Below are 15,502 nucleotides of genomic sequence, written 5' to 3' on the forward strand. Positions count from 1 at the left end.
AACCTCAATAGGGCCCCAAGGAACCGAAGATTCACGTGGGCACTCCCTCCTGCCCGTCGTACACAGCCCAGCCAAGAAGAAGGCAGTTGGGAGACGTCAGGCACCAAAACTACTCATGCGCGCCACTGCGCAGCCGACAGCGGCCACAAAAATCCGGCTAACAGCAGCCCCCAAAAGCAGCACACTCGCCCATGGGCCGCGCGGCTCGAGCCCCGCTGCTGATCAGGCCCCGCAGGGGATCAAATGGAGGGCCCTGGCCTGCCAAAGAGGCCAGGCCCAGAATCGCCAGCAGGTCACAGAAGGAGAAAAAAGGAAGGGTGGGGAGAAAAGCCCACACCCCAGCGCCCCAAAAAAGGCAGACCCCACAGGCACAGCGTACCCCCACCCTCTGAGACCACCAAAGCACGGGAGGGGCGACCAGAGGAACCAGTCCCCACACCTGCCAGCGATTAGCACCCCCGCGGAGCCACGCGGCCCGACCAAGCCGCAGCCCAGGCCCCGCAGGGGCAGAAAGCAGGGCTATGGCCGAATAGGCTGCCGCAAAGGTCCCTTGCACTTAGCAGCAGCCCGCAGCCTCCCCAAACTTTTCCCAACGGCTCCCAGGGAGGACTAGGAGGCGGGCGGCCACGCGGCAGGAGAAAAAGCATGGAAGAAGTCCCCCGCCGGCAGAGCCTCACAGTGTGGCAGCCATCTTGTGAGACGGCTAGGCCACGGCCCCCCAATCCAGTCGAGTTTATGGTGGATTCTGCTTGGAGCTGGATAACATGATGGGCTGTATATCCTACTCTGGTGTCAATGCGGCAGCATCAGCACTGATGCAATGGATTCTGCTTGGAGCTGGATAACATGATGGGCTGTACATCCTCCTCCGGTGTCAATGCGTCAGTATCAGCATTGATGCAATGGATTCTGCTTGGAGCTGGATAACATGATGGGCTGTACATCCCCCTCCGGTGTCAAAGCGTCAGTATCAGCGTTGATGCAATGGAAATGGGTGCAGGGAAAGAAGAGGGTATCAGAGTCGGTGCTGAACCAATACAGGTTCAAGGGACACAGATGTTGTTGAGGTCAGCTCCACTGGTGCAAGTCCATCTGGAGGCCCCTGTGCATCATTGGAGACTGAAGGCGTGCCAGAGGGAGCCAAGTAAAGTGACAAATATGTGCAGTATGGTTTCTCTGTTTGACTCTACTTGCTGTAAAGTCACCTATGGACGTGGACAGACTCAGGATCCTCCCCAATTGAGATCGGGAGTGAGAGTGGAAGACAGGTCGAGACCCTCACAACCTCACTAGAGTTCAAGAGTGGCAGGCAGGAGCGGATTCCAGCTTCAACTTCTTGGACATACCTGAAGACTTTGACTGCAATTATGATCTGCTGAGGGAACAACTTTGGGAACGAGAACAGGACCTTCCTTTCAAATTTGCCAGGTCACGACGTAGAGCCTTCTTGTATTTTGGGATGTGAAGTTTAGCCTCATGGTCTTGTATAACCTTTCAGTGTCATCTGGGCGCTGGCATCACAGGTTCTGAAGTCGTGCTCAGCCCTGAGATACCATAAGCATAATTTCTGAGGATCCATCACAGACACCTGTTTGCAACAATGCCTACATGCTTTAAACCCAGTTGTTTTAGAGGGTGACATTTTCCCTTGCACACTGGTAAATTTTTATGATATTCGTGCTGTAAAGACCAAGGAGGAGCTCCGGATACATGACTGATCTCAGTATGAGTGGGGCTTAAATGTGGCTGTGCTTGTCACTTCCAGAGTAGAGTAACATTGGCAGGGGGCTGCAAGACACCAACTACTTGCATGAAGTAGTACAGCTTTAAAGTTTTCAGACCCAGTCTGATGTCCAGGGAATAATCATGAGGTGAGGAATCTGCAGTTAAAAGGATCCATCAGAAGCACGATTTTACTGGATTTCATTCATTTGGCCGACACAGGGAACATAAGGGGTTGAATAGATGTTATGGCCATGAGGGAGCTTGCACACACGAAGTGTAGTCTGCCACCTTGACTCTGCCCAATTACCCTATTTTTAGCCTATTCTGTTACGCAGTATTACAGGCATTAACTAAATCCAATTAAATAACTTTTGCTTTTTTTTTTTTTTTTACATTTCATAATTCCATGTCATACAATCACAGAAGAGACTGACAAAGTGGAGTAAACATAAATAACTCTATGTAAATGTTGTTTACTTCAAAATGCTCATTTGTTTTAGGGAAGCACTGACCTGCAAAATGTCCTGTGCTAATCAGTGCAGGGAGGTATGGTGAGGTAATGCCACCAAAGGAGGGCCCCCAGACTATATTTACATAATAGCTAGCTCCATCAGAATCCTGCTTGCAATGTTTGAAAGCGTATGTTTGGGAAGATTTAAATGCTGCAATGAGAGCCGTAAGTATTTTCCTGGTACTGAGCAGTCAATAATGACCAAAACATGCACATGCTTGCTCTTATTGTAAGAAAACCACCTAATAAAGGTGCTACATTTTATTTTATAGCAACAAAATAGGCAACCTCATAGTTGAGATCTAGTTCTATAAACATATGCACAGATATTGAATGTTATGCCTCTAGTTACATTTTAAAAAACATTTCCAATATGGATTTTCTTAATTTGCATGAATGCACTTTTTTAATGTACAGGTAACAGCTTTATGAAGTTCTCTATCATACATTCATGACGATTTATATATTTTTATAAAAAATACAAAACTCTCTCCAAATACAATCATTCTTAGTTCCTTACATGCTTTTCTAGCTCTGGTTTTCTTAGTGTGCCTTATATTTTTTGGATGTTTTGCTCTTTTACACTGTAAACCTGCTGCTTTTGATCAACTGCATTGTCTAGTTTCATAGATACAGGTACAAAATGTCATGTCTTTACAAGAGAAAAATCCATTCATCATTTGTTTTCGAAACTGTAATTTTGATGGGGCACCAAAAACAGGAACATGTGAATCTGTGTGCTCGGAAACCTTAGTGTTTGAACTTAAGCTTTTTTTTTTTTAAACAGTCATGCCAAAAATAGGAAACAGAAGAAAACCTGCACCTAAACATCTTGTTCGTCATATGTACATAAAAATAGTGACTGCTTTAATCGGCACCCCTCCAAAATAAAAAATATACATTAAAGTGCACATATACAATACAACCACTCTGCCTAAGACAGCAAACAAAGCAAAGCAATCGTTTTTCCCTTTTAGAAAAACAAACAGATCTCCTAGAGAAAATAGGTTTTAATTCTGGTATTAAACAAATAAATTAATTCCTTTGATAGATGAAAAGTCAATAAATAAACCTAAAAGCCGAGTGGCATGCAGGAAAAAGCCTGTTTTTAGAAGGCGCAGCATTGCCAGCCTTGAATATTCTTTATATAATATAAAGACTGATTAAACGCCGCGCTTTTCTTGATGTTGAAAGTTTCCATTATGCTCCTCTGACAGAGTACCGTCTCTTTTAAACGTCTGGGTCTGCCGTCAGGAGGCAATTGTGGTATTGCACGATTTCTTGTTGAAACTCTAGCCACAAAATGCTCTTGGTCCATTATCTGGTGAAATGAGAGATTTAAAAAACAAATCAATCCGTTTTTCACTAATAAACAAAACACATTATTTGTAGTCATCAACAAACAGCTTTAAATAAACTTCATCTGTGCTCATTTCTCAGTATTATAAAACAATATTAGTGACTTAATAAAATATTCTGAAAAATGTCTCTCGATGTTGACTGTAAAAATAATTGATAAGTCTCTATTAACTTACACAGCTGGTTCCTGCTCACTCCTGATAACACTTCTTCCCAACGACTGATGTCCCCAAATGTTTCGGCATTTCCTTATTCATGCTATTCTCACACAAACAACAAGTTACTTACCTTTGGTAACGCTCTTCCTAGAGGATACCCTATCAAACCGTGTATTCACCTTCAGACTATTCCTGGGTCGCCAGGCTGGACATGGAACATTAGCTTTGTGTGGCTCTGCAATGACTCCAAATCCCCCCACGACATGACCACTAGAGCCGCATATTTGTATTACCCTAGTGTTAACACATATGACTTAATTAAAAATGATTAATGAATGTTTATGTGTTCTAATAATGAATTTGATAGAAAATAATTAATGTAGGAAAATAATGTGCACGTTTGAAATTGTGACCTCGGAGAATTGCCACTAGCATTCACGAAATGTACTAAATGAGTGATTAACATACATGAAATATGGAAAACGTATTAAAATTATGTAGTAATATGTCATATTGAGAGCTATAACCTATGTCTTGCAATAATTGTAGGCCTTAACTTAGTGAGTGTCTTGGCCTAGTCTTGCCAGAGAGCTGAATTTCTTAAGCGTCTAATAGAAATATGCTGACGAAATGAACGGACCGTGAACTGCTCATAGTTTTAATAAAATGCTTATCTCAACCTTTTTGTGAGAACAGACGGACAGGACATGATGTTCTAGTAATTGTAATAAATTATGTATAACGTGCATGAGATGTACTTTCCCTTGGCTCGAACCATGAAGGCACTGACTGGAGAAGAAGATGCAACATTTTTGATACCTGATGAACCAGATGATGAGGACATTGTAAAGCGGATCAATCAACGTCATGTGAACTGTGAAATATTAGAATACATAGATTTGGAATAGCACAACTATTAGATAGAGTCATAACTTGTGATTAATTGACCAATTGGGGGATAGTCGGGGTAACTTCGATATAACAACGTGACAGAGAGATGAGAGTTCAGAAGATGATGCTAGGGGAGGGAGACTGTGAAATTATAGAGGTGATTCGAGATCCTGTCACTGGGCTCATACTCTTGAGAGCCTGATGTGATGCTGATCGACTGATTACTTAAAGACGAAGACTGACTCTGTTGCTGATCCATACCGAGGATAGGTAGATATGACAATGTGACTGAATTATATTTTTGTGCTTTTCTTTCCAGGTACCGACTGCGCTGTCTAAATAGCCTTCTTAGCTAGATGTTTTTCCAAAATTCTTGTTCTAAATTGTTTTTGCATGAAGTCCCACATGTTGATGCTAATCTGGGTTAGATGAGGTTTTTCTTATATGATTGAAAGATTCAGAGACAAATGGCTGACAGACTGTTTTGCTGAACTCTATGATTAGAAAAGATCTATTGCCTTTGTTTCTTCTGTTGAGCTTTGCTAATGCTTTAGAATATGCTTTGATGCAAGTTTTGATTAGATTATGTTTTTGACGCCTTCTAATAAATCAATACGGATTTTGATTGAATTGAATTGCGTTGAATTAATCTCATTACTTAGTATTGTAATTAATAGGGAAATAAAACCACTAAAACGTATAACAAGTTGTGGTTATTCATAAGGGTCATGGTTTGACATTTCATTGATTAAATATTAATGATGACTAATGCTTATTGAGTTTTCTGTATTGACCATTCAGAACCCCGACCATATCCTAGCTAGGATACTCCATGTGAATCAAAAGGTTCATCGACCTATGCGCGTCCCCTTGTAAGTTTAGTTATTAAGGACCAGGCGCGCTAACACTAGCATGCTCACATCAATTTCCTGTCTTTCCTTATTCTGTGCCCTCAGGCACAGAGCATGAAAAATGATTGGTAACAATGAAGAGCATGAAAAATGATTGGTAACAACGTGTTTATTACTAACTTGAGACCTTTTTCAATGTTAAAAAGAGACCACCTCAGGGTTTGTGGTTAGCGTCTAACAAGATGGCCACAATGTGAAACAGCTCCGCGACTGGAAGACCCTGGCCCCACCATCCGATCGTCAATCTGCCCACATCTGAAATGAAACTGTACGCCCAGGGGGTGTGGGGGTCCTGGAGCCCTGTGGGCGTCAAGAAGAAGCTGCCAGAGCCGTTGGGCGATGCGGCAGGCAGGGGAGGAAAGCTGAGAGGTGGCGAGGCTGTGTGGTGCTGGAGGCTGGGCCTGAAAGTGAATGCGGTGAGGCCGGGGAAACCTGCGGCAGCGCTGCCTGCTGACTCTGGCGTCGCTGGGGACCGGTGCTACACCTTCTTCTCTGCACCACCCCCTCGGCCCAAACGACATGGCAGAGAGAGCGACTGGGGCCGAGCTGGGAAGAATGGACCTGGGTGAGACAAGCCAAGACCTCGGCCTGCTTACAAGGTGAGGCGCGAAGTGTGGCAGCGGGTCGAAGCCACGCTGACTGAGCAGGGCCCGTCTGGTCGTGGGTGAGAGAGCAGCGCCACAGCAGGATGGAGCAGTAAGAGCTGGAGTGGCTGGCGTGGAGGCCACTTCATCGGACGGACCCCGAAGGTCCGATCCATTGAGTTTGCGTGGAGACCTGAGGTTTATGGATCGTCGGCCCAGGCGTTGAAAGGTCCATGGCTGGAGTTTGATCCTGGGGCTCTGGTTTTGCAAGAGGGTTCAGGCCCTGGAGCCGGATGGGGGATTATGGGTCCTGGTTGACACTAGGCATGGAGCGGAGGCCCCTCTTCCTTGCTTGACCCTATCTCCTCCATCTTTCTTTACTTAAACACAGTGCGCACTGAAAATTAAGGAACCGTCCCATTCGAAAACGCTGGCACAGACAGGCACAGGTGAGGAATAGTGTCCCTCCAATTGAGAGAGGAGTACATACTCAGGCACAGTAGTTAATCCATTCGAACAGACCGATGGAGACACTGGGTGAGGGAGCTACGTGGAGGTCTGGAGCGCTCACATCAGCACCCAGGGAATAGCATGATGGTTAAACCTAAGGGTCAGACATCAACGCAATCAAATAAAACAGACAAATATGCCACACCTAGGCCCCCTCAAGAGGCCAAAGAGAAAAGCTTAGAGACCGTGGGAGGGAAAGAGCTCTTCATGAGCACCATAATCGCAGCAATACAAGACCTCAAGAGTACGCTGGAACCTAAAATTGACACCATCATCATGCATGTCGCATTTCTGAGGACGAATGTCAAGAAAATCTCTGAAAAAATTACGGTGGCAGAGACACAGATCAATGTGCTGCAGTCAATTACTAAGTGATTAGAGGAGCAAGTTCAGTGCCTTATGAAGCAACATGTGCAGATGGCAGCTAGGGTCGAGGACCGGGAAGGCATGATGCTGTATCGGGCGAAGCTAAGGGTGTTGGCGGAGGGGAAATCGTGGTACTTTAACACACTGACAAAGGTGTGGGAATGGATCGAGGGCTGGCATCTGCCCAAGCAACGCTCCACTAGGGAGTCAAAGAGGGGGCGCCCGTTGAGTCAATCAACAGAATACGGTGCAGATACTCAAATGCAACATTCCAGCGCAGCTGCTGGGATGGGTGCTGGGCTGAATGATGGGAGGAGGTAGGTGCTGCAGCCAAGTTGAGAACTGAAGACACAGTGGTGCCAGATTTGGAAACTGAAAGGGTAGTGAGTGAATGATCTATACACTGAAAATGAGAAACCTTTAATTGTTTTAGCCAATAGTCTTTCAGATGCGGGGACATGATTTAACTGTAATAAGGGACCTGTCATAGGGGCTAAAGCAGCCTGATATGCTCTACAAGTTGGGGGGGGGGGTGGTGACTAACAACCTACTAAGCGGGTTGGCAGGGAGGGGGGAACTTTGTTGGGGTTTGAAATGTTATATCGTTCTTGTGGTTTTACATTTACTACTTTTGTTATGTACAGTATTTTCAGGCCCAGTATAAGGAAGACTGCGCTTGGGGTGGGAGGAAAGCGAGACTTACTTCATAGGATACATTGAGAGGGGACATCACATGGCGAGTGTTAATATTCTATCACACAGGGGATCAGACCTGAAGGTCATGTTGTGGAACGTTAGTGGCCTGTGCAATAAAATAAAACACACGATTGTGATGCAGTATATCCGCAGACACGCACCAGATATAGCCCTACTTCAGGAAACTCACCCGAGAGGATAGCACTACAAGGTGTATGATCAAAAGGAATACGCCCTCCAATCACAAACAGGTTTTACCACAAATCCAGGGGTGCGGGAATCCTCGTTAAGTCCTCTGTACTGTGCATACCCGTTAAGACATGGCATGACCTGCTAGGTTGCTTCATGGCGCAGACTGGCACCTGGGAACGGCACACACTCTCGGTTCTATGCTCGGTTTATATACTGTAAGGCTACACATGGACACGATGCAAGACCTAAGTGTCCAGCTGCTCGAATACCGCTTGGCACTCTCATCCTTGTGTGGACATGAACACCACCATGGACCGAGAATAGATAAGATGGCAGGAGCTATGCCGTATGTTTACAGAAGCTATAGGTTTTATAGATCTCTGGCAGAAACACAACCCAATGGTTAGGCAATTCAAATATTTATAGGCACCACGCAGCAGTTTTTCTAGGCTAGATTATTTGTTCACTCAATGCACACAGGTGGGGCACTTTCGGGATACTTCCCACCTGGCGAGGGGTGTCTCAGATCACTTTCCAGGGGAGGAGGTGTGGCCCTACCAGGTCCTGGACACTGCCCCCCAGGATAAACCCATGGCTACTGAAGGACAGGAAAATACAAGACAAGCTCCGAGCGTGCACAGGAAAATATTTTCAAGTAAACAAAGGTATGGTGGAATCGGCCACCACCTTGTGGGAGGTCTTCAAGACAGTGCTGAGGGGTCGCTCCCAAGCGCTGATAGGCGGTATACGTAAAGAAAGACACATGCAAATCAAGGCTCTAGAGAAGAATATAGAACAGTTAGAGTCGGAACTATCCAGGGATGAGACACCTGATCCCGCCTTAAATCACAAGCTCCAACTCCGGCAGCGGGAGCTTAGAGACCCTGCGGAAGACGCAGCCTGGACTCACGTTCTAGCTGTTCACCTCGACGACACTGGCGATAAAGCTCACAAACTTTTTGCCTGGCTAGAGAAGCGGGATAGAAGCAGAAACTGGGTAGTGGAGATAAGAGACGCAACAGGAGATGCAGATTACATGGGAGGCCATAGCCAGGATCTTAGCAAGATATTACGAAGACATCTACACAACCACATATCAGACAGACGAATGCTTCTTGGAGACCTCAACCTTCCTGGCTTTGTCCAGAGAGGATAAGGTGGCTCTAGATTAGGACTTGACAGTGGAGAAGGTTAGGAGAGCTATCAGGGAGCTCCAGCCCAGGAAGGCGTCGGGGACAAATGGCCTCCCCATGGAGCTGTACAAATGTTTATCCACCAAGGCTGCTAAACACGTTAGCAATATTTGAAACGGCTAAACCAGAGTCGCCTGCCGGTGGATGACTACCGTCGTCGTAATCCCTATGCGGGACAAACAACCGGCCAAGTGTAACTCTTACAGACCGATCGCACTCCTCAATGTGGAAGTCAAGCTATTAACCAAGATGCTGGCCAAGACTACATAAAGTGATCACTACTGTGATTCATCCAGACCAATCTGGGTTTTTGTCACACAGAGGCACAAGACTGAATCTCCATTGTCTCTTTGGAGTCCTGCACACAACCGGACCGCCCTACGACTCTGATGCCATGCTGCTCTCATTGTATGTGAGGATGGCGTTCAACAGTATCGAATGGCCGTACTTATTTGAAGCCCTCGACAGGCTGGGCTTTGGTCCCCGATTCTGTGCTTTGGTCCCTAATTCTGTGCTTGGGTGAGGCTATTATATCAGGATCCCCTGGTAAGGGTAAAGGTAAATGGAGCACTGCCCCGCCTTTCGCTCTTCACAAGAGCACTAGACAGGGCTGCCCCTTGTCCCCGATGATCTTTGTGCTGGCGTTGGAGCTACTGGCGGCATGGGTGAGGCAGGATCCCCTTACATGGGTAATTCCAAGGAATGGAGGCTGTGAAGAGAGAACTTCTTTATACATGAACATACCAATATACGTGACGCACCCCCGTAAAACAGTAGATAGAATACTTCATATTTTTCAGATATTTGGGAGCTACTCCAGATATTACATCAGCTGGGATAAATCCTTTATTTTCCGCCTAGCGGGGAGAAGGTCGGCCTTCCCACCCATATGCGAGGCTCCAGTGGTGACAGGTGGCTTCCGATATTTGGGTATTTATATAACACACAGTACAGCAACATTCCTGGTGAAAAACCTCACTCCACAGTTGGAGCGGTTACGTGGGGATGTCGACCATTGATGAACCCTTCTGCTGTCTTTGGGTGGCCGAGCGAAACTCTTTAAAATGTTGATGCTCCCTTGGCTCTTAAATGTTTCGTAGAATACCGTGTATTGAGTGTTGACAGACTACTTCTGTAGGATCAATGCGAGCTTCAGAGGCTCCTCTGGGATAGGTTCAGCTCCCGCATAGCACTTACTAAGCTCCAGACAGGGGTGTTCGAGGGTGGGTGGGAGTCCCTGATGAGCGGCTAGACTACCGGGCAGCCCCACAGGCCACAATTAATGAGTGGGTTTTTGCAGCTACTGAGGAGCCTACATACCAAGTCGACAGAGAAGCTATGGGCAGCAGAGGATATCCCTCAAACCTTTATACCAGGAGTCTGGAGAAACGTCTCCTGAGGCATACAGAGTCAGTGGTGAGGATATGGAGAGAGGCCACCAGATTCCTGGGTTGGGAGCATAGGTGTATAGATATGAACCCACTGTGGGATAGTGACCAACTGCAAGAGGTGGGACACTTGAAGGGCTTCCGCAAATGGAGCCTGTTGGGAATCTAACACCTCAGAGACATTTGGAAAGGGGGGGAGTTTATATCCTTTGAGAATTGGCAGACTGAATATGATATGAGAGAATCAAACGGCTTTAAATATCTACAACTAGGCCATGCAGTGCGTTGCTATATGACAGAATGGGACGAACTCCCGGAAGGGTCTCCAACTGGAAGATCACTTATTGTTAGATCCTATGCCGTCCAAAGCTATGTCACTGATATACAAAAAGCTAATGAAGAACTCCCCAGAACCTCTGCGCACGCTAATGGAAGCCTGGGAGGGTGACGTGAGACAACTCGGGCAGGATTACTGGGAAGAGGCGACTCAGAGCCCAAGAGATACTGTTCAGATTAATACACCTCTGGATATTGCACAGGGCATATTACTCCTGTACATTACTAAATCGACAGGGACGTTGTGATTCCGCCCGGTGTGTTAGAGACTGGAGGAGGGTTAGGATCCTTTTTTCATGTCCTGTGGGCCTGTCCCATAATTCAGGAATAGTGGCGAAAGGTGATGAACATAATGACTAGGGTAACCGGGCACACCGTGCCGTTGGAAGCTCGCTGGCTTATCCTACACATAACGTGGGGGATGGGGGATGGGAGGGTGGCCCTATGTAGGAAAGGACTCTCTTTCTTGGCATGGTTATCCCCATTTTCTGTCTGCTGTCAGTATGTTTGACTGTGTCTACTGGGTTCCTGCTAACCAGGACCCGAATAGTTTTGCTCTCTCCTCTAAATTGTACCTTTTTCTTCCCACAATTCTCATACTGGTCCCCCCATGTATGTCCCTAGTATATGGTACCTAGGTACCCAGGGCACTGGGGTTCCAGGGAATCCCTATGGGCTGCAGCACTTATTCTGCCACCCATAGGGAGCATATGCAAAGGGTTCTGCAGGCCTGCCTTTCCAGCCTTGTAATAGGTGCATGCACATGTTTTCACAACAGGTCACTATAAGTCACCCCTAAGGTAGGCCCTCTCAGCCCAGAGGGCAGGGTGCCGGTACCTGTGTATGAGGGCACTCCTTAACTAGCAGAGGTGCTCCCACAAACTCCAGATCCATTTTCCTGGACTTTGTGAGTGCGGGGACGCCATTTTGCACGTGTACTGGACATAGGTCACTACCTATGTCCAGCTACATAATGGTAACACCGAACCTGGGCATGTTTGGTATCAAACATGTCGGAATCATACCCCAATACTGTTGCAAGTATTGGAAGTATTATTCCAGCATTGCTACCACCAGTCTTACAGGGTTTTCCGGTCAGCCCAGCTGCTGCCACCCCTCAGACAGATTTCTGCCCCCCCTGCTGCTTGATCTGATCAAGCCCAGAAAGGCAGAGCAGAGAATTTCCTTTGGGAGAAGGAGGGTAACACCCTCTCCCTTTGGAAATAAGTGTGACTGGCTTGGGAGGGGTAGCCTCCCCAAACCTCTGGTTTGTTTTGAAAGGCACATTTGGTGCCCTCCGTGCATAAACCAGTCCAAGCCGGTTCAGGGACCCCCGGTCCCTGCTCTGACACGAAACTGGACAATGGAAAGAGGAGTGACCACTCCCATGTCCATCACGACCCCAGGGGTAATGTCCAGAGCTCCTACAAAGGGTCCCTGGGTTCTGCCATCTTGTTTCCAAGGTTGGCAGGGAACTCTGGGAGCAACTGAGTGGCCAGGCCAGGCAGGTGATGTCAGAGCACCCTCCTGATAGGTGCTTACCTGGTTAGGTGCTAATACCCCTTGCAGGGCTATTTAGGGTCTCTCTCTTGGGTGGATCCTCAGATTCGGCTTGCAAGATTCCAGCAGGACTCCTGTACAACCTCTGCTTCGACTTCTGGCCACTGGAACTGCAACTGGACCCTCCAGGAATTGACAAACGCTGCTACAATGAAGAAGACTCTTTTGCAACTTTGTTACTACATCTCCGTTCAGCTTTGGAACATTTTCCCGGGCGTGCATCCTCAGAAGATTGCAACTCTTCAGCCTGCACAAGAAGAAGAAGGAATCTCCCTTGGAGTGAAGGAGTCACTTTCCTGCAACTGCAGGCACCTACAACAAGTGACAACCGGCTGCGTAGATCTCCTCTTATCTTGAGCTGCGTGGATTCTGAATTACGGGTGGTTGTCCGGAGTAGTCCTCTTGGTCCTCTCTGCCAGCTGTCCAACTTTGGTGGAGGTAAGACTCTGCCTTCCCACACAGGACAGTACCCCTGTCACTGCGTCTCTTACAGCTGCCAAGGCTTGTTTGCATCTCCTCCAAGGGATCTTCAGGCGACATGTAGCTCCAGCCCTCCATCTGGAAAGCACACCCTTCTGCGTGGTTCTCCTGGGGCGTGGGCTTCTTCTGCAACTCCTTTGTACCCGTCATGTCGGACTCCTGTGGGTGCTGCCTCTGCTCCTGTGGACTCTGCGACACTGAGGGTCCCCTGAGACTCTCCCTCCCGGGTTGAGTCCTCCTCTGACTTGCTGTTCCCCGGCAGCACCTCTTTTCCACTGACCGCTAGTTTGCCTTTGCTAAGGCTTGTTGGTGGAACTTCTGCACCAACACACGCCTGCAGTCTTCCTTCCAGCTTGGGATATCATCAGCATCCATCAGGAAGGTGTAAGTACCTTAGGTACCCACCACACACCAGGCCAGCTTCCTACACCCAGGCATAAGAAGACATGGTTAATGTTGGCAGCGGGCGTGGCAAAGTGAAAAATTGGGAGGTCATGGGGAATAAATCGCTCCCCTGGGAGACAGGAGTGGGAGTGAGACATGGATTGGTGCCAAAGAGCAGAGCAAGTGATTTATAAAAGCTGAGGATGCCTACAAAAATATGAAAAGATATGGAACTCTTGGATAATGTACAGGGAAGGAGGGTAGGGGTGGAGGGATGCGGGGAATGCCCAGGGATGGTCAGTACTTCTGACAATCATTGTAAGACAATTTTAGAACAGGATGAGGAGAGGTGTATGGTTTTCTCTTTTGACTGTGTTGACATATTGGTACATAATGATGTCAAGTTGGTGTACTGAGTAAAAGTTTAATAAAAAGATTAATAAAATAAAAAGAGGTCACTTTACGCACTGCGGAGGTGGGACAGCAGTGAATACTCTACGGTTAGATAAAGCATCCACCAGAAGGAGAAGTGCTGAAGGTATAACTTGTTCCATCGATGAGTACTTCTAACTGCTGATTCCTCATCATAGACCCAATACCAAAGTAGTACCTCCTTAAGATGGAGGATCTGTGCTGTGGGATTTAGTCAGACAGTCCTGCAGGACTGAGTGGGCAAAGTGCCCTTCCCGTCGGACTTAGCTGTCAAGGCAATTGTGCTTCATGAACATATGAACCAATGCACACATTAGAACTGGCAGATGTCAAGAACTAGTGTGGGAAAGTAGCCTCTTTTTGGCATGGTTACCCCCACTTTTTGCCTGCTGTGTTTTGACCTGCTAACCAGGACCCCAGTAACTGCTATCTCCGTCTAAAATTGGTTGTCCCTGACTTTCTGCACCCTACAACTGGCATACTGGTGCTACCTTGTAAATCCCTAGTAAATGGTACCTAGGTACCCAGGGCATTGGAGCACCAGGGGTTCCCCATGGGCTGTAGCATGTATACTGCCACCCATGGGAGCCCATGCAAAATGTGTCAGCAGGCCTGTCATTGTAGCCTGTGTGAAAGGTGCATGTACCCTTTCACTACAGGTCACTGCACCAGGTCACTATAACTCACCCCTATGGCAGGCCCTCCTACCCACAGGGCAGGGTGGAGGTACCTGTGTGTTAGGGCACCCCTGAATGAGTAGAGGTACCCCCACTAACTCCAGCTCCATTTTCCTGTGCTTCGTGAGTGCGGGGAAGCCATTTTACCCGTGTACTAGACATAGGTCACTACCTATGTCCAGCTACATAATGGTAACTCCGAACCTAGGCATGTTTAGTATCAAACATGTCAAACTCATACCCCAGTACTGTTTCCAGTATTGGTTGCATTATTCCATGTTCTCTGGGGCTCCCTAGAAGACCCCCAGCTTTGCTCCTACTAATTTGCAGGGTTTTCCTGGGCAGCCCGCACTACTGCCATCCAACAGACAGGTTTCTGCCCTCCTGCTGCTTGAAGAGCTTAAGTCCAGGAAGGCAGAACAAAGGATTTCCTTTGGGAGAGGGAGGCAACACCTTTTCCCTTTGAAAACAGGTGTTACTGGATAGGGAGGGGTAGATTCCCCAAACCACTGGTACGCTTTGAAGGGCACATTTGGTGCCCTCCTGGCATAAACTGGATTGCACCAGTCCAGGGACCCATGGCCCCTGCTCTGCCGCGAAACTGGACAAGGGAAAGGGGAGTTACTACTCCCCCGTCCATCACCACCATAGGAGTGGTGCCCAGAGCTTCTCCAGGTGGCCACTTGATTCTGCCATCTTGAATCTAAGGTGGGCAGAGGCCCCTGGGAGCATCTGAGTGATTGTCAGGCAGGTGACGTCACAGCCCCATCTAGATGACCAATCCTCCTTTTAGGGCTATACAGGTTCTCCCTCTCTGGAGTCTGTCATTAGATTCAACGTGCAAGATTCCAGCACGACTCCTCTGCAACGTTTACTTCCACTGGAACTGCAAATGGACTCCACAGGATCCTATAATCTGCAGCTCCAGTGATGACTTCACTCTGCAACATAGTTTCTTGCGCTCCTTCCAGCAACTGCAACCTTTCCATGGCTGTGCATCTTCTGAGGGTGGAAAGTCTTCAGTCTGCACCAAGAAGCAAGAAGGAATCTCCCTTGGAGTGAAGGAGTATGCATCCGCAGGCACCAACTGCAACGACGACCGGCTGGGTGAATACTCTCTCCTGCAACTCTGCATGGATCCTGCAACAC

The 15,502-nt window shown here is 47.5% G+C and overlaps 1 protein-coding gene across 3 annotated transcripts in view; it reads right to left on the reverse strand.

The window, feature by feature from the left end:
* Window positions 1-2,614: 2,614 nt before the first annotated feature.
* The window catches only part of TASOR2 (transcription activation suppressor family member 2), a 759,889-nt gene continuing 747,001 nt past the window's right edge, over window positions 2,615-15,502 (reverse strand). For all 3 annotated transcript variants that reach the window (XM_069229296.1, XM_069229295.1, XM_069229294.1), the window contains one exon: window positions 2,615-3,557. In XM_069229296.1, the coding sequence (XP_069085397.1) occupies window position 3,557 (1 nt within the window). In that variant the 3' untranslated portion in view covers window positions 2,615-3,556. The remainder of the gene's footprint in view (window positions 3,558-15,502) is intronic.

The sequence above is a fragment of the Pleurodeles waltl genome, chromosome 4_1, assembly GCF_031143425.1.
Source record: "Pleurodeles waltl isolate 20211129_DDA chromosome 4_1, aPleWal1.hap1.20221129, whole genome shotgun sequence".
Lineage (NCBI taxonomy): Eukaryota > Metazoa > Chordata > Amphibia > Caudata > Salamandridae > Pleurodeles > Pleurodeles waltl.